Source organism: Lactuca virosa, chromosome 2 (genome assembly GCF_052849685.1).
Source record: "Lactuca virosa cultivar CGN04683 chromosome 2, Lactuca_virosa_CGN04683_v6, whole genome shotgun sequence".
NCBI lineage: Eukaryota > Viridiplantae > Streptophyta > Magnoliopsida > Asterales > Asteraceae > Lactuca > Lactuca virosa.
This window is the reverse complement of record NC_136427.1, coordinates 236,870,586-236,896,068: the sequence shown is the minus strand read 5'-3', so window position 1 is coordinate 236,896,068 and position 25,483 is coordinate 236,870,586. Positions and strand designations below refer to the sequence as shown.

General features: G+C 32.3%; 1 protein-coding gene and 1 long non-coding RNA gene across 13 annotated transcripts; both read right to left on the bottom strand.

The window, feature by feature from the left end:
• Nucleotides 1–1,834: 1,834 nt before the first annotated feature.
• On the bottom strand, nucleotides 1,835–5,512 carry LOC145160527 (uncharacterized). 12 transcript variants are annotated; one of them, XR_013738146.1, is made up of 9 exons: nucleotides 5,234–5,510; nucleotides 5,096–5,115; nucleotides 4,363–4,780; nucleotides 4,231–4,270; nucleotides 4,006–4,089; nucleotides 3,674–3,916; nucleotides 3,504–3,578; nucleotides 3,227–3,292; nucleotides 1,835–2,201 (listed from the first exon to the last, which is right to left on the bottom strand). It is a non-coding gene; the product is annotated as an uncharacterized LOC145160527 (long non-coding RNA). The 12 variants fall into 12 exon arrangements; XR_013738141.1 differs by having other exon boundaries at nucleotides 4,363–4,455; nucleotides 4,711–4,780; nucleotides 4,989–5,509; XR_013738145.1 differs by having other exon boundaries at nucleotides 4,363–4,455; nucleotides 4,711–4,780; nucleotides 5,096–5,509.
• A 5,302-nt stretch (nucleotides 5,513–10,814) lies between these two features.
• Nucleotides 10,815–13,890, bottom strand: LOC145160526 (Major facilitator superfamily protein). The gene is made up of 4 exons (XM_079079763.1): nucleotides 13,580–13,890; nucleotides 13,264–13,481; nucleotides 12,668–13,173; nucleotides 10,815–11,879 (listed from the first exon to the last, which is right to left on the bottom strand). The coding sequence occupies exons 1-4, from the start codon at nucleotides 13,632–13,634 to the stop codon at nucleotides 11,078–11,080; spliced, it is 1,581 nt and encodes a 526-aa protein (XP_078935889.1). The 5' UTR covers nucleotides 13,635–13,890; the 3' UTR covers nucleotides 10,815–11,077.
• Between the last annotated feature and the right edge of the window lie 11,593 nt (nucleotides 13,891–25,483).

Sequence of the window (25,483 nt, the reverse complement as noted above, 5' to 3'; positions counted from 1 at the left end):
TGTTTGTTTTATCTTTAAAAACATCTTTTAGCTTTTAGGAAAAGATAAAAAGCTAAAAGATGTTTGCTAAAAGCAACAGATTTTGTAAAAGCTACTTTTGGATATAAGGAAAATGAACTTTTTGGAAAAGTCACGTAAATCTGACTTTTTGCAACTTTTCCTAAAAAGACTTTTGCCCTCTCAAAAGCTAAGCCAAACACCCCCTAAGTTGACAACCAACCTAACCAAAATTAATAAATTATAACATAATATTTCAAAGTACTATGGCAGAGATACACAAACCAAAGAACTTAAACAAATATGGAACATAAAATAGAAGAAAGAAGGATTTGACATGTTTTTTATATCTAATATTAAGCTGGCTTATGAACGTTACTGTTTATAAGCTGGAATGTGCTTTAATATATATATATATATATATATATATATATATATATATATATATACACACTAGCCATTTACCCACGCCAATCGACGGGTGCAAATAGTTTATTCAGAAATTAGTTTCTACTGGTGATTAGTTTTTTAGAATTATCGGAGCAGATATTCAAACATCCAAACTTTTTGACCTTATCCTAACCCGCTTGCTATATTTAACACAACTCCAATGGATTGAAGTGACGTGACATGATAATTAAGTGGGTCTGGATAGGATCAAAAAGTTTGGATGTTTGAATATCGGCTCCGATAATTCTAAGATTGTTAGAGAACTTCTCATTATCAATAAATATTAGAAGATCAAATTTAGAACACGTATTATGTCATAAAAGGATTTATGAGGTGTTTGGATTTGGTTATTTAAGGTATTTTATGTTTTTTCATAAAATTATTTATTAGTTTAACCGGACTTCAAAAAAATTGTTTTTATTAATTAATGGAGTCCAATGCACAATAAGTTGTCAAAGTATTTTTAAATATTTAGCAAATATAATAAAAACCAAAAAAGACATTTATTATTGATTGTTTTCTTTTATATTTTATCATTTATATCAATATTCTTAACAAACATCATATAAAAAACATCAAGAATCATGAAAAAAATGTAAATCCAATTGTATCTTTCTTATTTTAACAATATAATTTCAATAGCACCTAAAAATACACATTTGTTAAAAAATATGGCAGGCCAAAGAATTTTGAAGAGGAATTCCGACATTTCTAGAATTAAGGAAAAAATGGACATTCAAGCAAAGTCTAGAGTTCAAAACGAATTCACATCATCGTTTCCCTAAAATCTCTTTAAGAAACACAAAACCAACCCTATCAACTCCAGCCATAAACTCTTAAAGAAAATAACTTACGTCAAACTGACCATACATATCCAACTATAACAAACTTATATGTCATATGGAACTTCCATATAATGATCATAAAACACCCTAAAATAAAGAATACTATACAACAAAATCTAATTGCAGTAACTAATCTTTTTATATTAAACAAATCAATACTCTCTCACACACACTTTACTCTCATATAAACTTTTTTTTAATCAATAATATTATTATAAAAAGATGATAGACAGTAACCGGACAAAAAGTATAGATACAAAAAACTATAAAGTAAATACATACAGCAACAACAACAAACAACTGCACTTTCAAGAAGAACCATTTGGTAATAGCACTTAACTTTCAATGGCAAGCCAAAGTTAACTATGTACATCTAGTATGAAGCAATAGTAACAGCGCTAAAGGGCAACCCACCAGAAGCCTAACAATATCAACGGAAAAACCACCAAGAGTAATGCATTGTACATTTAAGGGTGCTACCGAAAAAGGCAATATACTTCCAAGGACAATCCATCAAAAGTATCGAACTTTCAAGAAAAGAATGAACCAACAATGCAGCAAAGCAGTAACAGCATTGAACTTTCATAATAGCCATGAACTTTTCCAGTGTGCAACAAAAAAACACCAACTTTTTTTTTTTTTGAGAATAATATTGTGTTTGTTCAATAAAATGTATGAAACTATTAAGAAAAATAGTCTATTGGTTGGAAATGCAGGATCCATGCTTTCTACAAAGTAAACAATGAAAGCATCAAGTCTTGACATCAATGTCACTTTAATTTATAAGGGTGGATAGCAATTATGTGATGGCTTGTGGTGGCCAGTTGAGAGATGCAGAGAGGTGGTGCCATCACGTTCAGGGGGTAGTTGACGTCAAGAGGAAAGTTCGGTGGTGTCACCCCATCTTATCTGAAAATGTCGGCCAATACACAGATTGAACATAACAATAAACTCCAAAATATGTTAAAAAAACTATATGTCAAAATAGAGTATGTTAATAAAACATTACATATCAAAGATAACGAAGGACTTTGAGTACATTTTTCAAGGAACCCAAATGTTAAACTGAAAATGAAAGCTTTTGAAACAATATCTAAAAGTGAAAACCATATACACATATAACAACCTGTTAGAAAGCACAAATTGTATGAAACCAGTTAAATAAAATACCAAATTTTTTTAGTTTTTTTTTTTCACTTTTGTTTTAACCTGATTAAAGTTTTAAAGGGTATTTTTTCTTCATATTTTCCATAGTTCATGTATGGCTTAAGTGGTTGAATGGGGAATGATGAATGACCATTTTACCCTTAATTTCAAACAAAGAAAAAATCAACTAAACTCACTGACAGACGATTGGATTAACTAACTGTCATCTTATGCATTTTGACTGAACTCGTTTTTCAATGTGAAAGTACTTGGGCACTTGGGCAAAAATATGGAAGTACATTGTCATTTCATGCATTTTGTCCAAAATAACACTTTTTAAGACATTCTACTTTAAAAGTTCTCATTTTGGAAATTAGATAACATTGCAATAATTAGATAAAATTTTCAATGTACAATGTCTTAATAAGGAGAAATTGAGAATTCGATGTCATTATAAACAAATAATCTACATTAGTTTTGAGTTAAAAAGTCAATTGACCATTCATGCACACACTACACCACATGTCATAGCCTTGGTTAAGAGAGATCAATATCCGTGGTTTAGAGGAACCCCGTCCATATGTAAACTTAAAATACTGTAATCCTTCCAAATTCACTATGAATTCCTAAAAAAATCCACATAAAAATTGAACTTTGGTGCATATGGAACAGAAAAGTGGACTTTGATGAACCTGTTATATTAACATGTAAGAAACATAAACGTACAATAAGAAAAAAAAAAACAAAGAGCACATTGTTTATTCTAACATACAGACATGCAAAGTTACCTTCTTAATCTTTGACTTAATAATTTAATCTCTTTAATATAATTGGCTGTCTTCCAAGTCCATCCACTGCAGCTACCATACACCATTAAGAGTTCATAATTGTGTAAACTATACATTTAAATACTTAATAAGAAAATTACAATAAATTGTAAATGGTACAACAATGCTCTAAAGGCGCATATAAACGCCAATGTGCCATGCTTTTTCATACTTGATCGAGGTTCATTCCGGGCTTTTTATGCTTATAATTAGTCCTTTAGAATAAAGGAAAACAAACCTGATGCAGAAATTGTTCTCATTTCATCTATTATCAACACGTTTCCTGCCAGAAGACCATTATATGCCAGCTCTACTGATGGGTCAACGAAATAAAATGCAGATTTGGGTTACATGTTTTTATGATAAAAAAAACTTAAAAAAAGGTAAATGCAATAAATTCCAACGTACTTCCGTGTGTTTGTGTGAGGTTTCTCTCCCAAATTTATCTTATACACCATGATCCATTCGTTTGAAAACCTTCAAACATCTCCATTTCCCCACCAACACTTGAAACAATCATAGAAACAAGCCATAGATATCCAGAATCAATGAGATTAAGAAGGAGAGGGAAGGGAATGTAATACTTTCATAACTTGATAATTGAATTTGAGTAATCTGAGTGGAAAAGATGGAGGGGGAGCGTGATAGAAGCTGAAATATGGGGAAAAAACAACCAAAATAAGTAAAAACCCAAAGATCTGTATTATATAGTATACATATAAAAGAAGGAGATGAGATACTTGTAGATAGGATTCACTCTCGTGAATCACATAAGATCTGAGCTCGTGATGGGCCTGGGATGGTAGAAACCCTAGGACTGGTTCCTAAGATAAAATACATTAAAACACATCTTAAAAATTTCGATCTTTCAGTTTAAACAAAATAAAAGGAAGCATAAATCGCCATATAATCATGATAAAGAGCAAAAAACAGAAAGAAAGAGTTTCAAGAAGATAGATTCTTACTAGCATCCCAAGAACCCTACATGACTTGTAGACAACGGATCTGAGATAGGAAGCAGGAGGAGAAACAATATGAACATGTTAAATTGGGTCTAATTATAAGCAATAAAAATCCTAAAACTAAAACATCATTACCTTTCTCAAATAAGCCCTAAATCAGCTGTCATCGCTTGATTGAATTACTATGTCGCAAGTTTCACCATATTCAAGGTTCTTGGTTATCAAATCCTCCATTAACACATACAAAAAACTTGAACAGATAATGCTAGATGGTACAAAATAAATTCAGTGAAGATACATGCAACCAAGATGGTAGGTTTCTTCAAAGGTCTATCTTCAGGGGTGAGTTATGGTGGTGTGTGTATGTGTAAAGAGATAGAGAGGGTGAGTATCAGAATAGAAGTAGCAATCATCGTCTCCATCTTCCATCGCAAATAAATTAAGGGAAATAGAAAATTAAAAATAATAACAAATGAAATTTACCTTAGATAACATCATAATTCCAAACCAAATTAGAAGAAACATTTCGTCTTCAACCCACCATAGATCCAACCTGCAACCAATCGAAACAGAAAATCAAAATCATTGGAAAAAATAAAATCGAAATTATTTAAAGAAAAAACTCATCGTCTTTGTCTGAGAGGGAAAAGTGGATTAGGGCAAGGAGTAGAGCGGTGGATAAAGGTGTAGAGTAAAGTATCCATTATTGCGATTTCATGCTTTTTACAAATGATTTTGTGGATTTTTGAGATCACACGCACATAGAGATTTTAGTAGGTAGGTTTTCAAGATGATTGGCAGAGCCTTAAGAAACAGAGGGCTATCTTGTCACCGCCATATCTATCACGACCTCCTCCAAATCTCTTACCCTAGTGATCGGGATGTCCTCTGTGCTAACATGTATCATAAATCAATGGCGCAGGTAAGCATGTAAGCAATTAAGAAAACCAAAATGAACGAAGAAGAAAAAAAGAATGAAGAGAGTGGTGGTGGTGGTTGTGTTAACTGATGATGGAGATCACATGGGCGACATCTTTCATTTTCCGAGAGAATAAAATGAGAGAGTGTATTGGAATCATATAAGGAGATGGGGCCGAGATATTTGGGAATTTTGGGGTTTAAGGTTGAATGTAACTATCCCAGCTTAATCAACGCCTGGTTTTTGCCGAGATAGCAGGATTCAACTCATTCAAGAAGACTCGATCAATCAGGGATTCAGAGGCTAGGTCAAAAGCTTGAGAGAAATAAGGAAACCTCCGCATTGAATCTCTCCCTTCTTATCTTGACTTTTGTACTTCTGTTGACTAAATATGATTAAGTATTTTGACTGCATAAACTGTTTGTATATATTGCAATACAATCTTCTACCTCTTAAAATTCAGCAAAACATGCTAAATGCTTTTATATATATATATATATATATATATATATATATATATATATATATATATATATATATATATAAGGCTACGTTATAATGTGGATCAACAACTATTGTGCGGACATGTAGACAATGCTATTTCTATGAGAATTACTAAATGAATAAGTTGTTTAGTAATGTGAATACATTCAACTTCACACAATAATTGTCATTTCCATGCATTCTCACTAATTTTTATACATTTTTGTTCTCATGCATCGTTTTTCACCAATTTCATTCTTACAGAATATGACTCAATAAACATTCTGACAACATTCTGACAAAATGAGAATAATAATAAAAAAAACCTATAATAACCTTATAGACGATTTAATTAGTGAGAATGCGTGATAATGACAATAGTTATGTAAGATTGAATGCATTCACATTATCAAACAACATATTTTTTTTGTCATTCTCATACAATAACATTGTCCACACGTCTGCACAATAGATGTCAATCCACATTTGAACATCTCTCTCTCTCTCTCTCTCTCTCTATATATATATATATATATATATATATATATATATAATGGTTAATGTGTATTGCTTTTCTGCCGCAGGTTGTAACAATAATTAACATATATCATCTAATAGCATCATTCTAATCAAAGTTTATAGAAAATATTTTTATTGAAATTTTGAAAATTAATATTTTATTTGCAATAAAATTCAAATATAAAAAATTGTAATGTATATCATATATTATGATATTTCATTATTGAAAATTTATTGTTTTAAACTGTTTGTCCATATTAATCACCAGATACATCAAAACAAAACGTGTTATATCATGTTATTTGGTAAGCGAAAATGCGAAATAACAACGATTTCATCTACAATAGATATCAGCAACATAGATAATAAACATATATAGAATGTAATTATCTTAAATACTTTATATCTATCTGTAATATGAGTAACTATGCACTCACTTGTTAAAGTGATGACTCGAAACTCGGACAGCGCTTCGCTTCTAGCAACTGACTTTTCCTTTTGACGTAACAGGGATTCCCTAGACAAAAGTCTGGAAATTGCAGTGACAGAACTCCGGGCTGATAGCTACTAGATGTCGGGCTCGTATGGACCTCAGAACTTGCCAAAATACCCTAAACTCTATGAAGAATTTAGACCAGAGAAGTAGAATTTGAGAGAGATTTGTAGAGAGATGTGTGGCAAAGTTATGAGCACAAATGAGGTATTTATAGCCAAATTTGGGATGCACGATGTGCAAATGGGGTACACGTCGTGCATTTTAAGGCTACGTCTCCCCAACCGCTTTGGGTCAGGCGTCGGCCTCTCTGTGGTCCGCGTTTTCACATTCTAGAAGTGTGCATTGCACACCTTGCACGCACCGCAGGAGGCGCAAAACACAAATTTTGTAAATTCCGTAACTTCTTCATACAAACTCCGTTTTTGACATTCTTATATCCTCAGAAAGCTCTCGACGAGATTTATAACTTTCCTTTAGACCCCAACAACTAATTCTTACTTTATTTTCGTCCATATTTTTGTAAAATTATATGATTTTGCTAAAATCATAGCTCTTTCATACGTACACCGTTTTTTGCATTATTTTTCTTAAAATTTCTATCTTAAAGAGTACTGCGATTTTCCTTTTGGTGACTTTAGCTAAAAGTCAATCATTCTCTTCATAGCTTTTTACGTCACACATTCCTTGTGTGCGGTTGACTTTTATATCTTATAAAAATCATATCTAATTCATACGGATTCAGATTTCTAAGAATTTTTTTTAGGGATCAGGACGACGTGTACTTTCTATATATATATATATATATATATATATATATATATATATATATATATATATATATATATATATATATATTGGCACACTTATTTTTACGATTTACGGGTGATTCGGCTGATTTTTCCTATTTTATTATATTATAATAATCATGAAACACATAATATTCACATAATTCTTATTTATTACATCAAAAAGGTTACAATTGTTGACCCTAACTATTACATCATCTTATTAATGCCTAACAGAAACGTAGGCGTTACATATAATCATGTAACATAAACACATAGCATATACTAGCATATTACATACCCTTGGCAACTAGCCTTCCCTAGTTACCCTGCCCTTGACCATTTCTCAATAAAGTCATTTTTTGTTCAATCATACATAACCCTGATAACTGGCCTACCTCAATTACATTAACCAAACATAACTCTTAACAGTATCAAACGATCAACAGGCAAGACCCTACCAGTCTAGCATACCAAGACACCAAGTATTCTAACTGCACATGCATAACAATGAGTTATCCTTGTCCACTAGCATACTTGTACTCTAACGGTACAACTATCCTACCATGCAAAGGATATACAATGGGATGCATGACATAATGAGAAACTCACATAACTGAAGAACTAAAGAAACACAACAACACTCTTACACCTTGCATAATCCTGCAGATCGACTAACACCAAAAGAGATAAATCCACAATCAACCATTCCAAATCCTCCAAGTCTGACCCCAAGTCAAACTAGTCAAAAGTCAATGGCCAACACAGTCAACAGTCACCACCACGTCCAATTCGTTTAGACGGCATGCGGGACATCGCCACCTCGTGGACCCTCATTGGCCACGTCGTGGGTATGCCCAGACAAAATAATCGCAAGACTGGACAACACCACATCGTGGTCATTCCTTGGTCACGTCGCAGTCTCTATTAGAATTTACAATTCTTAATTAAGAGCTTAATCCTTACATTTCAAAGCTCAAAACTTCAGATCTAATCCTTCTCTATGACTTAATGGATAAAGTTCCAACTTTATCCATTAATACTTCACTCTAAGACCTCTTTCCTACCTGACATAAGTCCATGACAAAAAAATGTCATATTAAGCTCTGGAGTTCCTCAAACTCCAAGAGCATCTAAGAATGAGACCAAAACCATCTAAGAATTAATGAACAACATGAATCTCAAAAGAACAAGGTCAATATGCAAACTTTTTACCTCCAAAGGCCCAGAAACTTGAAGAAAATGATGGATCTAGACTTGTTATATGCTTCCTTGCACCAAGAAAGAGTTTCTTTCTTCACAAGCTTCACCAATTTAAGAAAAGCAACCTCAAAACCAAGTAAAAAGTTCTTAATCTTCCATGGAGGCTAGGGTTTCAAAATGGAGAGGTGGAGCCTGAAGGGGATTCCCTAAACCAAGAGTTACAACCTTTAAATATGGGGAAAAGCCTAAAATTCATGTGCTTCGGGTGCAACAGTTGCCACGTCGTGGCCATCCTCTTGCCACGTCGTAGTGATCATTAAAACGTGCGATCCTCAGATGTCATGCCATTCCATGCATCATGTCGTGGCATATAGTTTTCCTCAAAAACCATGCATTTGACTCCATTAAATCTTTAACTGATCTGTTATGGAAAACAGATGTATATATATATATATATATATATATATATATATATATATATATATATATATTCAAGTATAATAAATAATAAATAATAAAAAATAAATTAATATCTACATATGACTATAGTGTAAATTTAATTGTTAGACCATACAGAGTGGAACAAAAAAGCACCTTGCGATGGATGAGTGTCGATGTCATGGTGCGGTTAACATGATACCGTCGAGGGTTGTGGTGTGTTGGTGGGTTTAGCCTAGCTATGGAAGAAGTATAACAATCCCACCCCTAACGGTTGTACTTGTGCATAAAAATGTGTACTGTAATTATTAAAGGGATAATGACTTAAAAGGGTAATATATTTTTCGATTTGTGCACATTTGGTCACTGAGTTTTTTTTTCGTCCACATTTACCCCCTTCAACTTTTTAAACTGTACACATTCAGTCCTTATGACCGGTTACTCCAGGTTAGCCGAGAAAAATGACTTAATAGGGTAATATATTTCTCATTTTGTACACATTTAGTCCTTAATGTTTTTGTACACATTTAGTCCTTAATATTTTTTGTTTCAAAATAAGTCATTTTTGGTTTTTGTACTCATTCAATACTTATGAATGATTTCTTTAGGGTTTTTCTCACGACCTCTTACGTGGGAAAATCATGATGAGGTGTTTGGGGTTGTTGATGATTATGTCCATTGCGACCTCGACTGCTTGGTTGCATAAGTCTTGTGTTCTGAACGTTGTATCTTCTTCATACGATATTAGATTTTAACGATTTTTATATCTACGTGTTCATTTTTTGAGTCTACTATAACTTTCGTTAAGATTACTCATGTTAAAATGTAATATATTTTTACTTACGATTTTATAAAAAAAACATTCATATATGCATTCATAAAAAACGTATGGATATAAAGATCGTAAGTAAAAAATATATTACTTTTTAACGGGAGTAAATCTAAATGAAGTTTGTAGTAGACTAAAATACGAACGCATGGATATAAAAATCGTTAAAATCTGAGATCGTATTAAAAGGTTATGGCGGTCAGAACACGTGACCTAAGCAACCAAGTAGTCGAGATTGCGATGGACATAAGCATCAAAAGCCCAAAACATATCATTAATGATTGATCCACGTAAGATGTTGTGAAAAAAACCTAAAGAAATCATTTATAAGTACCGAATGAGTATAAAAACAAAAATGAATTATTTTGCAACAAAAAAAATTTAAGAACTAAATGTGTACAAAAATATTAATGACTAAATGTGTACAAAGTGAGAAATATATTACCCTATTAAGTTATTTTTACCGGCTAACCGGGAATAGCTGGTCATAAGGACTTAGTGTGTACAATTTAACAAGTTTAATGGGTAAATGTGGACAAAAGAAACTCAGTGATCAAATGTTTACAAATCGAAAAATATATTACCTTTTTAAGTTATTATCCTATTATTAAATTAGATTAAGTTTTTTTTGATGGATATGGTACCATTTTCTATTTTAGTTTTGTGGGATGAAAGAATTGTGAGTGGAAAATGATTCATGTGTCGAACCAAAAATATGATGGGGTGTGGTATTACAGCCACCACCTGGTCTTATGAAATGCAAATACCAAAATAAACAAAACTTAAAAGAAAATAAAAAAAAAAGTTAGAAGATATCAAGTTGTTAGAGTTGCCACAATAAAAATCATCTTCACCAACAAAATAATAAAAAGCTACTAATGTTCTTACCAACCCGTATTAATTAAGCCAACATGATAGAGTAAATCGTTGTTTCATTGAAAAGTGAACAATTATCACCCATAACACACACTAAAACAAACGTTTTATTTTTGGGAAGATCTCTATGTATCTACGTCAAAATCCAAAAACAAACAAAACAAAAGTATGTACATATAAAAGTTAAACGCAACCCAAAACACTTGATTACTTGGTTAACGTTTAAGGTGTTTTTTTTTTCTTCATGTAAAAAGAGAGTAAAAGTTAAAACTATGATCTTTGTGATATTATGTTTCCATCAATCATGATTTTGCCTTTTGAAGGGTGCAGAGCAACACAAAAATCACCAAGCTTAAAGCACTTGTAACTGCCAACAACCAGTAATATTTGTCAAGCCTTGCTTCCCTCATATCATCTGAAAACCAGTTACCTTTCCCACCTTCAGAGCTCGTAAAATACTCCACCAAATACACCAATAATGCACTCAAAAAGCTCCCCACCCCAAACACACTTGTATACAGAGCTATCCCCATCGTCTTCATCCCCTCCGGCACCGCACTGTAAAAAAACTCCTGCATTCCGACCACCGTGAAAATGTCCGATATACCCAACAATATGTACTGCGGTAACAACCAAAATATACTCAGAGTCTCCAATTCCGATTCCGTCGACGTCTGAAGTCTCTTCATTTCGACAGTGGCTGCGAATATCATTGCGATAACGGAAAGGAACATTCCGATGGCGATTCTTTGCATTGTCGTGATTCCGTTCTCGTTACGCAAGATTAATTTAGTCAAGGGGATGAAGATGTTGTCATAGAATGGCATAAGAAGGATTATTGATATGGTTATGGCGCTTTGGAGGGTTGCCGGCGGGATCTTGTAGCTGTCTCCGATGTTTCTTTTCATCGCCATTCCTTGTTTTATGAAGAAGGTTGCTGGTTGTTGGAAAATGACGGCGAACATTAGCAATGTGGTCCAAATAGGTAGTAGACTGACGACCACTTTTACGATTTTGACCAGATGATTACTGTTGTTTGACCTTTCATCAACTAAACATACAGTTTCATTTTCTCCTTTTAAACAGAGTGGTTTCTCTTCGAGCCTGAAAGACATAGTGAAGATCTTATAAAAAAAAATCCTTAATTGTGATGAGATCCTTGAAAACAAAAAATATGCATGTTATTATATATTAGTTATATACGTACAAAATCTTAAGAAAACATACACCTTATGGTCTAGTGATAATGCTGTTGCATGTTTTATCTAATTTTTGCAATTAACAGATTCTATGGAAAATTAAATAAAAACAAAAAATAAATAGTTTATATTATGTTAAGAAACTGACAGTTGAGAAAAAAGAAAAAATATATATAACTTTAACTGTATAGATTTGTAGGGGTGGAGGGACCATATTTATATTTTTCTTTCAAGCAAACCTTCAAAAACATATTATAAACATCCCTAAAATAACGGATAACTGGAAATTGAAAATTATAATTTTTATTTGTTATATGAGTTTAAAAAAAAATAAAAATTGGAAGCTTTTGAAATATATAAAATTATATAATATGATATTTATTTGAAATATATATAAATATATTTTTATGATCAATTCTGAAAATTAATTAAAAAAACTAAGTTTTTTTTTAACGTTATATAAAAAAAGGCCTTTTATTAAAACCGAGTTTTTTTTGTCACTATAAACTTCAAAATAGTTATGACAAACACGTCCATATTCTTTTTGAAATTTTGCCCAATCAACGAATAATGACTTGTTCGAAGTGCCTCAAACGTTGTACATTGATCTGTTTTGAGAAGTTTAGGCTGCTAGCAATAGAAAGAGTACTGTCGTTGATGCATAAAGTACAACAAAAATCATGAAGAACTTACTCGAGATCAACAAGGCCGGGTTTTTTTTCTTCTGTTTTCGAATGGACAAATTTAGACACAGAACATTTAATGGCTTGAACGACCGTCTCCAAAGATCTAACGTCATTGCTCCGGTCATGGCTATACGAGTAAAACCGGCTGCCGCATGAAAACATAACAATGGAGACTGCCATGGCCATGGTGGGCATGGCAAACCCTAAACCCCAACCCACAGTGTCTTGTATATTCGGCATGATTGACACGCCAATAAGACTACCACTGCAGATTCCGAAATACCACCATTTAAAGAACATGCTTTTCTTGTCGGGGCTCTTATCAGTATCAGTTTTGGTTGTCGGAAGCTCGTCTTCTTTATCAATTTGATCGGCGCCGAACGCCTGCAAAGAAGGATTGTACCCACCTTGGCCTAGTGAAATTAGATAAAGTGACCAAAACAGTGACGAAGACGACGAAGATGATGATGAGTTAGATTTGTTTAATGCTGTTGATGTTAATGCCAATAGCCCCTGAAAACGAATGAAAATCAATAAGGTATGTGAAAAAGTGATTCAATTTTCTTTATGAATTTTAGGTGCATGGGTCCATCATATCTGTACCACTAGATAGAGGAAAGAAGACGCTAATATGGTGGAGTATCGGTTCCAATAAGAATCCACCAGCGGCGCCACCAATAATGGCAACATCGATGTAAAACCACACCAGCTGTTGACGGTTCTCGCGGCGGAGGAGCTGCTCATATTCATCACGTCGATCAGATAAATTACAAGATTTGACGCCACGCCTTTGAACACAAACCGCTCCACCCCAGCAATCACTATATATATACACACATACAAACCCATACATCAGAATTCAGAACCAATACGGATTGAATTGATTATAGATGGTGATAGAAATTGATCATGTATATACCTATGAGCAGAACACAAGGTTTGTTGAGTGACTGGAAACTTTTCTCTCCGGCCATTTGCGGTTGTTTTTGGTGGAAACGTTGAACAGAAAATAGGAGATGATTAGAATGGAGAAACAAAGAAGGCACGATTTCTTGAAACTTAACGTTGTTGGAGAGACAATAGTTGGTATTAATGGGACACGACACCAATCACCTAGAAAAATAAAGGCAAAAAAAGAGAGAAAGAAATTGATAAGTTGGATATGTCGTCACAATGGTGATACGACAGTAGCAAATTAAGTAGTCCTTGTTGAATCAGAAACCATTAAGGTGTCAAGTTCCTTCGAAAGAATTTGTAAGATGTTTTTCAGATTTGGCAAACATGTCCACGTGGAGATTCACCCTTATTGCCACTTAGATTTACCATTTACAACCAATTTTAAACAAACAAACTCACGACACTTTAATTTGGTGTTAAAATCAATAGATAAATATAATAATCCATTTGTTTATTATATAGTATAGACTTAAATGTTGTGAAAAACGTTTGAAATTAGCTAGTCGGTGGACTGGAATTGATGGATAAATCAGCTAGACCGAGATTAATCGGGGACCCTTAAATTGCTAATTCGTAGAATTTTAAACAATTAAATATGACTAATATTATAACAAAGTTCGTAAATATCATTAATATCATAACAAAATAAGTTAATATAATTAATATAACACCAATCATTACTCAAATAGTTTCTATTGAGATAGTACTTTTTCAAAATGTTAAAATTTTGTCGTTTGCTGCTTGCTTTATTCATTTTGTATGTATGGATTAATAGTTATGCGTCTTCCAGTCATTTGGGTAGCACCTAAGGACTAATCAGAGATTAATCAGGACCTAGTCGAGAATTTTACAAGATTACTATTGAATATAAGTTAATAAATGGTTAGACAGATACGTTTGGTAGGATAAATTAAGTTTTGAAACAAATCTTCTTAATATGCAAATATAGAAAAGGTTGTTATACATGCAACGACGTTTCCTTTTCTACAACGAAATACAAATGCTATTTATGAAAAGATATATATAGTTCATAGTTGAACCGGATGTTATAATGATTCTTCTAACCGTTGGTATTTATTATGTTAAATTTTGATAGAAAGCGTGACTCCTTTTAAAACAAATAAACGTGATATGGCTCAATTTGCCTTGCTAAAAATAAATATATGATTTTAAAGGTTATAATAAGTATCGTGTTTCATGCGTAAATGTACAAACTAAGAATATCATGTCCTCTACACGTTTTCCATTTATGTTTGAAAATCCAAATATTCACGAATTAGCTTAGTGATATTACTTAACTGTCCTGATTAAATTAGATATGATGTGTTTAAGGTAATACTAAAGTGAACTAGTTTTCGTATGTTTTAGGAATCAGGGAACCGGAATGGAATTTGAGGGTGGTAAAGTGCAATATTCAGTTGGTAAGTAATGCATGGGATTGTTTTCGGAAGTTTTTGGCACATAAAAGCAGGCGTTACATAAAATCAGAAGCATGCAATTCCCACGTGGGAGATGGAATGGTTGTTCATATCTCCACGCATCTACACAAGCCCATCGCGTGCCCACTACTCATTTGTTTAGTTCCAATTCGTTTAGACAAAGTAACAAACCTTTATTTTTCTTTGTTTTCATTTTAGCATAATGAAATTCCGTTCTTAATTAGTTGGTCTAAACATATAATTTTAATTAAATAATACATATATGTGTAAGAATAATATCTAAATTAAATGTTGATATCGTAAAATAACAAGTTGTATTTAATTTGTTTTTTGTTTGTATATTTATATTTTAATTTTACTCAACAGGTAAATAATCTTTTTGTTTTCATTATACCCTTGTAGTAGACTTTAACTGAGTAAACATATATTGAATCATGTGTGTCAACTATGACATTCAACATGACATAATTCGTTTACTTATGTCTGTTCAACGAATACATTGTGTCTAACTGTCTATGTAAATATAAATGAATAAATTTTTTCGTGTCTACTGCCAACGTCAACACCATGTATGATTTAATATTAATTTATGTGGTAAAAATAAATTCCAATGATATAAATGAAACTACAAAATCTTTATTGGTTCATTTAGTACAACTAAAATTAAAATAAACTCAAGCAAATTGAGTATTATCGGTTGCTTTTCATAACAACCAAATATTTACATTAAATTAAAAATAAACCCACAAGCAAAATGAATATTATTGGTTGTTTTTCATAACAACAAATATTACATATAGAAAATATATTCATAAGTTAGTTTTTAGTATTTAACAAGTTTGTTTATAAATGTAATGTAAAAAATAATTTATCAAAAACTTTTTATTCAAGTCAACAAGTAAAAAAAATATCAAAAACTTTTTATACAAGTCAATTAATGTTTTTAATGTTTTTCAATCACAGGGATAAGATATGGTTAAATGAAAAGATAGGAATTATATTGAGGGTAGAATCATAAAGAAATATGTATAGAAGATTTAAAAAAACCAATGAAATGTAAGGGAAAAGTGATTGTGAAGCTCTGGCGCCAAATTCTTCTAAGCAAAGGCCCTACATATTGTGTCTATTCGTAAAAAGGATGTTGATCATTCTCCTGAACGTAATAGGACTAGGCCTAAGAAGAAGAAAATTGGTTCTTGTAGCACGAAATTAGACATGAATATCCCACCTAAAGAGTCGTATGTTCAGAAACAGGTAAAAAAATGAGGTGTATGATTATTCCATGTCCCTAGTTCCTTTTGAGTCATCTCAACTTACTGAATGCAGTATGGCACATAAAGAATGTATTGTTAATGATTCGTATATACCTATATCAAAAGAAGCTCATGTTATGCAAGATCGTAGAGTTGATTTAAGTTTCCCTGATCAAAGAGAGAAACTAGATGATTTTGATCCTTTTAGTGACAATGGATATGAAAATATGGGTGAGTATGAAGGAGAGGTTGCAGAAGAAGAAAAACATGGTCAACATCGAGGAGGAAGAGGAGGAAATAGATGAGGATGACAGTGACTACATTGTAGACCTAAAAGCACTTGTAGATGACTGAGATGTAGATATGAGGGAATTTAATAGTGTTGTGGATGAGGGTGAATGGTTTGGATAAGCACCAGAGACACAAGTAGATTTAAACCAACATGGGGATGAATTAGAGGTTATTAATAATGATGAGTTTGAAAGTGAAGGTTATAAAGAAAACTCCAGGAAGAGGATGTTGAGAAAGTTGAACAAGAAAGTGCCTTGTTCATCTGGGGTAGTTCATGATATACCATTATATGTGGGTCAATCATTTAAAACAAAGAAATATGTGCAAGGTCAAATAAAGTTGATGTTAATCCATACAAAAAGGGCCATACACATGGCAAAAAAATGAGAAATTGAGAGTAAGAGTGAAGTGTAAGGGGTGGTTATAGATTCTAGTGGTGGGCCCTTTATAGTTAGTAAAGTCACATCTAAGGGCAAAACAATAATTAATAAAAAAGATTTGTGTCCTTTTGCAATTCAGATTTCTAGTTTTACTGAAGAGGAGCCTTGGTTAGTGAAAACTGTCATTGATGAGCATTTATGCTTACAAACAAGAAATATGAAGGCATGTACATCTAAATTATTGGCCACCACTATTCTCCAAAAGGTGAATTCCAATCCTAGAATCCCAGTTTCATCCCTACACGAGGAACTTCATATGGATTTGGGGTTAAGCTTGTCTAAAATGAAGGCGTTCATATCTAAATCTATTGCAAAGGATCAGTTATACGATGACTTTGAAAGGTAATACCGTTTTTTAATAGATTACTGTTGGAGTTACAAACCAACAACCCAGGTATAATAGCTAAGTTAGAATTGTGCAGTGAACCAAATCATGATGTTCAAACTTGAATATTCAAGGGAATATATATATCTCTCTTGGAGCACTTAAGTTGGGGTTCAAAGATGGACAAAGGGAATTACTAGGACTGGATGGGTATTTTTTGAAAGTACCATACCATAGACAAATCCTGACAGATGTGGGTATTGATCCCAAGAATGGAATCTACCCAATAGCTTATTCTACTATAGAAGTTGAGTCAACAAGTTCATGGACCTGGTTCTTAGAGTGCCTTGGTGATGATTTGGATTTGGATGCATCATGTAACTTCACTTTTGTATCTAACAAACAAAAGGTATGCAATAATTTTTTTGTTGGTTGTGGTTGATTGGTTTGTACTAACTTGAATATAATTCAATGTGCAGGGAGTAATACATGGCATATCAAAAGTGTTTCCAAATGCAAAACTTAGATGGTGTTTGAGACACATATATGACAATGTTGGGTTTTAGTTCAAAAATAGTTTCATAAAATTGAAAAATATGGCAACGAAAGACTTTAATTTTTGAAATAACATAAACATTTTATACCCACCAAGGATCTTCTTGCAAGTTATAGAAAGATTAAAACACCAACCAAATAAGAGGTGAAGAAATAACAACCTTTGCAGTTCTTTGGGTTCTCTCGGGAGGCTTGGAAGTTGATGAAGAATGTGGAACCTTTGAGACACCAACAATGACTCAACTTGATATAGATGCTAGTCCAAAACTCTTAAACCCTTAAGCTTTAAGTTCATAACAAATATGAACTTAAAGAGGGCTTGAAGATGCAAGTGTTCTTCAAGTTTTCTAACCAAAACTAGAGAGAAAGGGAGAGGGAAGAGAGGATTCAGATTTTGCATCAAGGAATGAATGAGCAAATAATCCAAGTGCAAGCTCTCTTATTTATATGCATAAAGTGAAGTTATTAACCATTACTCCTTAGCACTTTAAGTAAACTTGTCCACATTGTCATAAGCATGTATCCCATGCCTTTAAAGCATGATTAGAAAAGTCATACATTTCTTCTTTTTATGTATATCTCGAAAATTTCATAAAGAAGAAGAAAGAAAGTCAAACTTTTATAAACTATTTTATAAAATATAAACCTTGTCTTTTAGGAAAAAGACAAAAGGATTCAACTAGTCCAAAAGTTTGTACATGACTTATAAATCATACCATATGATGTATATTAAGTTACTTGCTAATGGAATTTATTATTTCCATGAAATAAATAATTTCCAATTTAATTATAAGAGTTTTATTGAATATTTATTAAAATCAATTTCTAATAAATAAGCAATTGTATCAAGTTGTTGTTAGTATGACCCATTAGTATCATATGTTATTTAGTAATATCAATTTAATATGACTCTTGAGCATACTAGGCCTTTCAATCTCTCACTTGCGCAAGACTCATATTAGACTGATATAGACAGTGGTGAACGTCTAGCAACATTTCACTGCCCCTAAGACCATACGACTGTTTGTGCCATTCTATCAAAGCCCAATTCCCAAAAATCTCAAAGCTACAATTGGTGTATAAGGTAAGTTTATCAGTTATCCCTTTGCTACAGACATCATGTTGAACATGAGATTCGGATCGTGATCAATCTCATTAGTTGTTCAACTTTTGGTAAGGCGCCTTAGATTTCTAACTCTCAACACATAAGAGGAACAAATCCCATCTTGACTACATAAGCCTCTTGCATAGTTCACACCATACCTGAAAATGGCTTTTATAACTGCCCGGTTAAGGAACAACATTTTACCATTACAAAGCATAGTACTCCCTACACTGAAGTCCCACTATGTATCTCAGGTGTTAAGGATACAAAGATAGTACCTATTAATCAAGTATCATTCACGACAGCAATCCATGAGATGATCTTGATGCGATTCAATTCAATACTAGTTCTCTAACAAGTACCTATGAAACTTGGTTACAACCACTTGCCTACTTTCATCTAGTGAGATTCAACCAATCCAATTCATATTAGTCTTACTTCATAATTGCTCCCACATTTATAACCGACTATGAACCAATCCAATTCTTCTAAAGTACTCTTAGAATGCTTTCTTAGTCATCTAGTGACTTAACAATGTATTCAATTAGTATCATATGACATGCTTACAACATGACCAAATACCATGTCCTATGCATAATATGGCGTAAATGATGAATTCATTTGCCAAGCAAATAGAATATAAATCATTTCATTTAGTTCAAACCTATGAGTTATGTACTTTTGAGGCTAGCTCAAAATGGTGCCATATGACAATGCCAACTATTCTCCAAAAGAATCTTGTGTCTTGATCCCTTTCAAGATATTGCCAATATATGTATAAGGACATGAAACTTTTAACATTCATTTTATCTATCCCTTATAGTTTTTACATTCCAAGAATGTATCTTCTCCTTCCTAAGTATTTTATTTTAGAAACACTTTCTGAGTCAAGGTGAAAACGACCCTGCTCAGTCAGAATGTGATTTCAAATGATTAAGTACGTCTCATTCATACAATATTAGGAATTTCACTATGCTCCCACTAGTTCTTAGTAAACACACATGTTCTATTCATTTTGATATAAAAAAATACCTTGTGGTTTTACATTAAATGACGATTGTAACATTGAGATGTTTGCTTTATATCCACAAGTGGATCTCAAGCTCTATACATTTTGTTAGGATAACTTGGATTAAGAAAACCCCTAGGATAATCTATATAGATATCTTCTAGTAGATTTCTATTAAGAAAATCGGTCTTTCTTGAAATCTATTTACTATATCTCATATTAAGAATATGAATTTATAGCAAATAATATCCTTGTTGATCTAATCATAACTACTTGTGAAAAAGGTTTGATCACAATCAATATCATGAGTATGATGAGGACCATAGTCAATGACATGAGTATGAGAAAATCCTTTTACTATAAGTCTTGCTTTAAATGTGTGTGCTTATCCATGTAATTTATTCTTTATAGAAGAATCATTTTCTCTCCTTCTAGCCTTGCTATAGGGTTAAATTTTAATCAAGCTCATTCTTGATTATCATACATGGATTGCATCTCATGTCCATGACTCTAAGTCATTTATCAGATTCGAGATCTGACATAGCATCTTGGTATTTGATGGATTTTCCAAAAACGATCAATAAATATTGTCAATGAGAGATTCCACATTTCTCCAGTCATAAATGATTTCTACCACTAATGTGAACAATTTGTGTTTGTGAATAGCTATTATTCAATTTTAACAATCCTTGTTAAAACTAGTGCCAACTATTACTACATAAGGTTATGGTTCTTGGGCTACTTCAAGTTCCATGTACCTCCCACTCGATTTGTCATTAGAATCTTGCTTTTTTTTACTAACTTAGCTTTCACAAGAATAAGAGGACTTAATCTTGGTGGGTTTGTATATAATAATCTAAGCCACATTTAGAGTATTATACAAATATGTATTTAGTAAATTTTGGGTTCAGAAGCTTTAGTCCAACATCGACTTCAAATCCATAAAACATTAAGTAAGATGAAGATGGAGCCCTTCCATACTAAATCTTATAAAGTGGTTAATCTACTTATTAGTTGGTATTTGTATTCAAGATACAATTAATAGTGATTGAAGTATTATCCCAAAAAGATTAAAGGAAGATATTTATACCAATTAGAAAGTAAATCATACCAAGTAAGATTTAATTCATCCTTTATTATCATTAAGGCCTTAGATGGTTCTTATTGGTTTGCATCTCAACTTTTGAAACCTTCAACAAAGATTTCACAATTATGTTTTACCACGTAAAATATAATTAAAACTACTATAATTGTTAATAAAGTTGATTTGATATCTTATGCTAAATCTCAGACATTCAGTAGAAAGGAAGTCCTACACCAAGGTGTATAGTTCCTTAATTATTTTCTCTACACCTTAGTGAAAATATCATTAGGAATCCTTTACATATAAATAAGGTTCACATATGTCAAATAAACTACATTATTTTCCTTCAAATATCCCTTTCTTGAAGTTGGAATATGTGAATGTCATTTATATAATAAAGATAATAATGTCAATGATGAGTTTAACTTAAAAAAAGTTTAAGTCAAAAATTGCTTGCATATAGAACTTAATTTTATTTATAAAAATGTTGATATTTACTTCACAAGTCTATTAAGAGATCTAGTCTCATAAATAGAAGTTAATCATTCCAGAATATGAATATTGTCGTTATGAAAAACGATTAAGTAAATGATCAAACATTTGAATAAAATAACTGGGACATGAATTTAGACATGCTAAACTAAAAAACATACTATGTTCCAAAACAAATATTGTTTCACATTACAATTAATTTATGTTCTAAGCATAAATAATAAACTAAACTCCTAGAGTGTAGTTCCTACTTGATTGTGCTCAGTTTGGTTACTCTTCAGTAAATATTTGCAAGTCATTTACAAATATTAGATTAACATTTAAGTACCAAGTACCTAAGTGTTATATGAAAAGTATGAGTTCTATCTAGTAGATACAAGAAGTACTAGTCTCTTCCAGACTTTCTTTCCAAATAAGAGGAGTAAATCCTCTTCTAGTGTCCAGTTTCTTCACGAAAAGAAACAAGATCCATCTATGTGGGCTTTAGTAGATTTCTTGGGCCTAAAGGTGTTCGGTCCATAAAACTTGAGCCTCTTAGATCACACAAGGTGATTCTTTTAGTCTTGCATTATTCCAATGTTTAAACTAGATTTAAATAAAATATCACTGTATTTATTGGAATATTGCTTGACCTGTTATATCTATTAGATATACATGTTTAAATTATCCAAGACTTCCTAGAAGTCATGAATAACTATTCCTAGCTTGATGTTAGGAACATCTTAAGCATCACGGTGATGCATTTACTAGGTATCATGTTCAGGTTTAATTGCTCAAAGCAAATAGTTTAGGACTAGGACCTTTAAGTGTATACAATTTCATATCTCTTACGAGATTGTCTCTTAAGACATGAACTCATTCATTGAAGTTGTATCTATTGAATGTTATTGTTTTATTAAGTCATTAAAGAAAATGACAATACATGATAATGAGAATGGATTACATAACTACAAAATTTTTAACAAAATTCATTTAGTATTTTCAATATTTAATCTTTAATAATTAATACCCTTTTAGTTTCCAAAAACATTAATTATCAAAGTCTAGGATCCAAGTTGCAAAACAAATAAATGGTTAGGTATCCTTTATCCCATCCATTTGAATTCAACTCGGTAGATATCGATTATCAATTATATCTCACTATATAATTCCTAGATTTATGGGATCGCTAATAACAAATTTTATTAGACATGTTTGATCTCATCTATGCCTCGGAACTCTCTTGCTTAGGTATCCTTTATCACAAAAGATTTTCGATCAAATCGTCCAATTTGAAAAACTTGTATAATCGGCCTATAACTTGGTTATAGAAATCGCGAAGACACCCCGACCATCAAAAGATAACACTAAGAAGTTAGGTATCCTTAATCCCACTAGTGCATACAAGAGACGTGTGAGTGTTCTTCAAAAGGATTGCATAGATTTGAGTTTTGTAAAAAGGGTCTTTATATGTTTTATAATTCTAGTTTAAAAACATACGATATCATGGTTATTACATGAATATAATAAACCATGGTATCAATTTTCCAAAGAAAATTACCTTTTAAAGGTTCTTTATAAAAAGCTAGTTTTTATATAATTTGACGCAATTCAATTTTAATAACTGGTATTAAGTTTGAATGCATTTAAACATTTTATATCTTTAATAAAACTTCCTTTTATTACTTATATATTTGGAGTTTGTATAAGTTATAAAAATCACCGGTTAAAAACTTATAATGAAGTATTTCAAAATTTGCCGTTATTTACGATTTTATAAAACCGGATTTTATTTTAAAATAATAAATTGTTACATCTTATGTCCAATTTTGAAAACCCAAACTCCATGTGATGTTTTTTTTGTCCAAAATTATTTTAGCATGTGAAAAACTAATTTATCAACCACACATAATAATTGCATAAAAAAAACAACACAAACATGTATAAAAAGATATGTGCATAAACATAACCAACTAATGACATTTTTGTGAGCCAACACAAAAATGCCAAGTCCATTCCTAAAGGGACATTTAAGGGGACCAAAAATATTTGGTAATGTTGTTGAAGAATCTCCCACTTGAGTAAACACCCATTGCTTGGAAAAGATTTGAAAAGCTTCTTTAAAGGAAAGACTGCAGCTTTCATGACACTTTTCAAAAAGTGTCATGTTTCTGTTCAACACCTTTTCAGCACATGTGTAGCATTCATGACACTTTTCAGAAAGTGTCATGTTCTGCCCAGCACATGTCGAACTCGAAAATTTTCCTTTTGTCTTCAAAAAATGGTTCAAACTTCATTTCTTGTTACATCTTTGTACAAATAAATTATTTCTAAAAACTAATCTATTACTTTACAAAAATAAACAAGAAAATGTGATATATTTAATTATTACATACCATATGAATAAATAAATTATTACAACCATTTTTATAATAAAAACAACAAACACAACAACACAACAAACACAATGGTCATTGGCTAGTTTATGCACATCATATACATCAACATACACATAAAACAACCTTTGTTTTTCTAAGGCAACTTTAAATGACAAAAGATGCATGAAACTTTTGTCACATAAAAAAAATAACAATTATAAAGTTGTCATAGAAAATATGTATGAACTTATTTTTATACAAAAACGAGTTATCCATATTCTCCAAAAACTAAGATTTTCAAAAAAAAAATCTAACCAAACTTGCAAGGTGGCTCTGATACCAATTGTTGGGTTTTAGTTCAAAAATAGTTTCATAAACTTGAAAAATATGGCAACGGAAGACTTTAATTTTTGAAATAACATAAACATTTTATACCCACCAAGGATCTTCTTGCAAGTTATAGAAAGATTAAAACACCAACCAAAGAAGAGGTGAAAAATAACAACCTTTGTAGTTCTTTGGGTCCTCTCGGGAGGCTTGGAAGTTGATGAAGAATGTGGAACCTTTGAGACACCAATAATGACTCAACTTGATGTAGATGTTAGTCCAAAACTCTTAAACCCTTCAGCTTTAAGTTCATAACCAATATGAACTTAAAGAGGGCTTGAAGATGCAAGTGTTCTTCAAGTTTTCTAACCAAAACTAGAGAGAAAGGGAGAGGGAAGAGAGGATTCGGATTTTGCATCAAGGAATGAATGAGCAAATAATCCAAGTGCAAGCTCTCTAATTTATATGCATAAAGTGAAGTTATTAACCATTAGTCCTTAGCACTTTAAGAAAACTTGTCCCCATTGTCATAAACATGTCTCTAATTTATATGCGAGGCACCGATTCTGACTTTGCCAGAGGGCGTTGACGACTTCATGGTTTATTGTGACGCTTCAATCACGGGCATGGGTGCGGTATTGATGCAGCGGGGTCACGCGATAGCTTACGCTTCGAGGCAGTTGAAGCCTCACGAGGCGAAACTATCCGACACATGATTTAGAGCTGGGGGATGTGGTTTTCACCCTCAAGATTTGGCGGCATTACCTCTATGGGGTTCGTTGTACCATTTACACTGAACAAAAGAGTTTGAGGTACCTCATGGATCAGCCGAATCTGAACATGAGGCAGCGTCGGTGGTTAGATGTGGTAAAGGACTATGATTGTGAGATCCTGTACCACCCGGGCAAGGCCAATGTAGTGGCCGATGCTCTGAGCTGCAAGGCAGTGGCGGCTCCGATTCGAGACATATGTCTGAGGATGACAGTGATGTTGGATTAGATGTCTAAGCCCATAACTATTATTGGTATGTACACGACCTGAGAGTAGCATGGTCCATTTGGGTTGCACTTCACCGGAACAATTTGTATGGATAGTCTTTTGAGAATAGTATGTCTATGGTTTATTAATATATTATACGTTATAATATATTAATATGAAATCATATTATTTAATTAGTATTGGTCAAGAA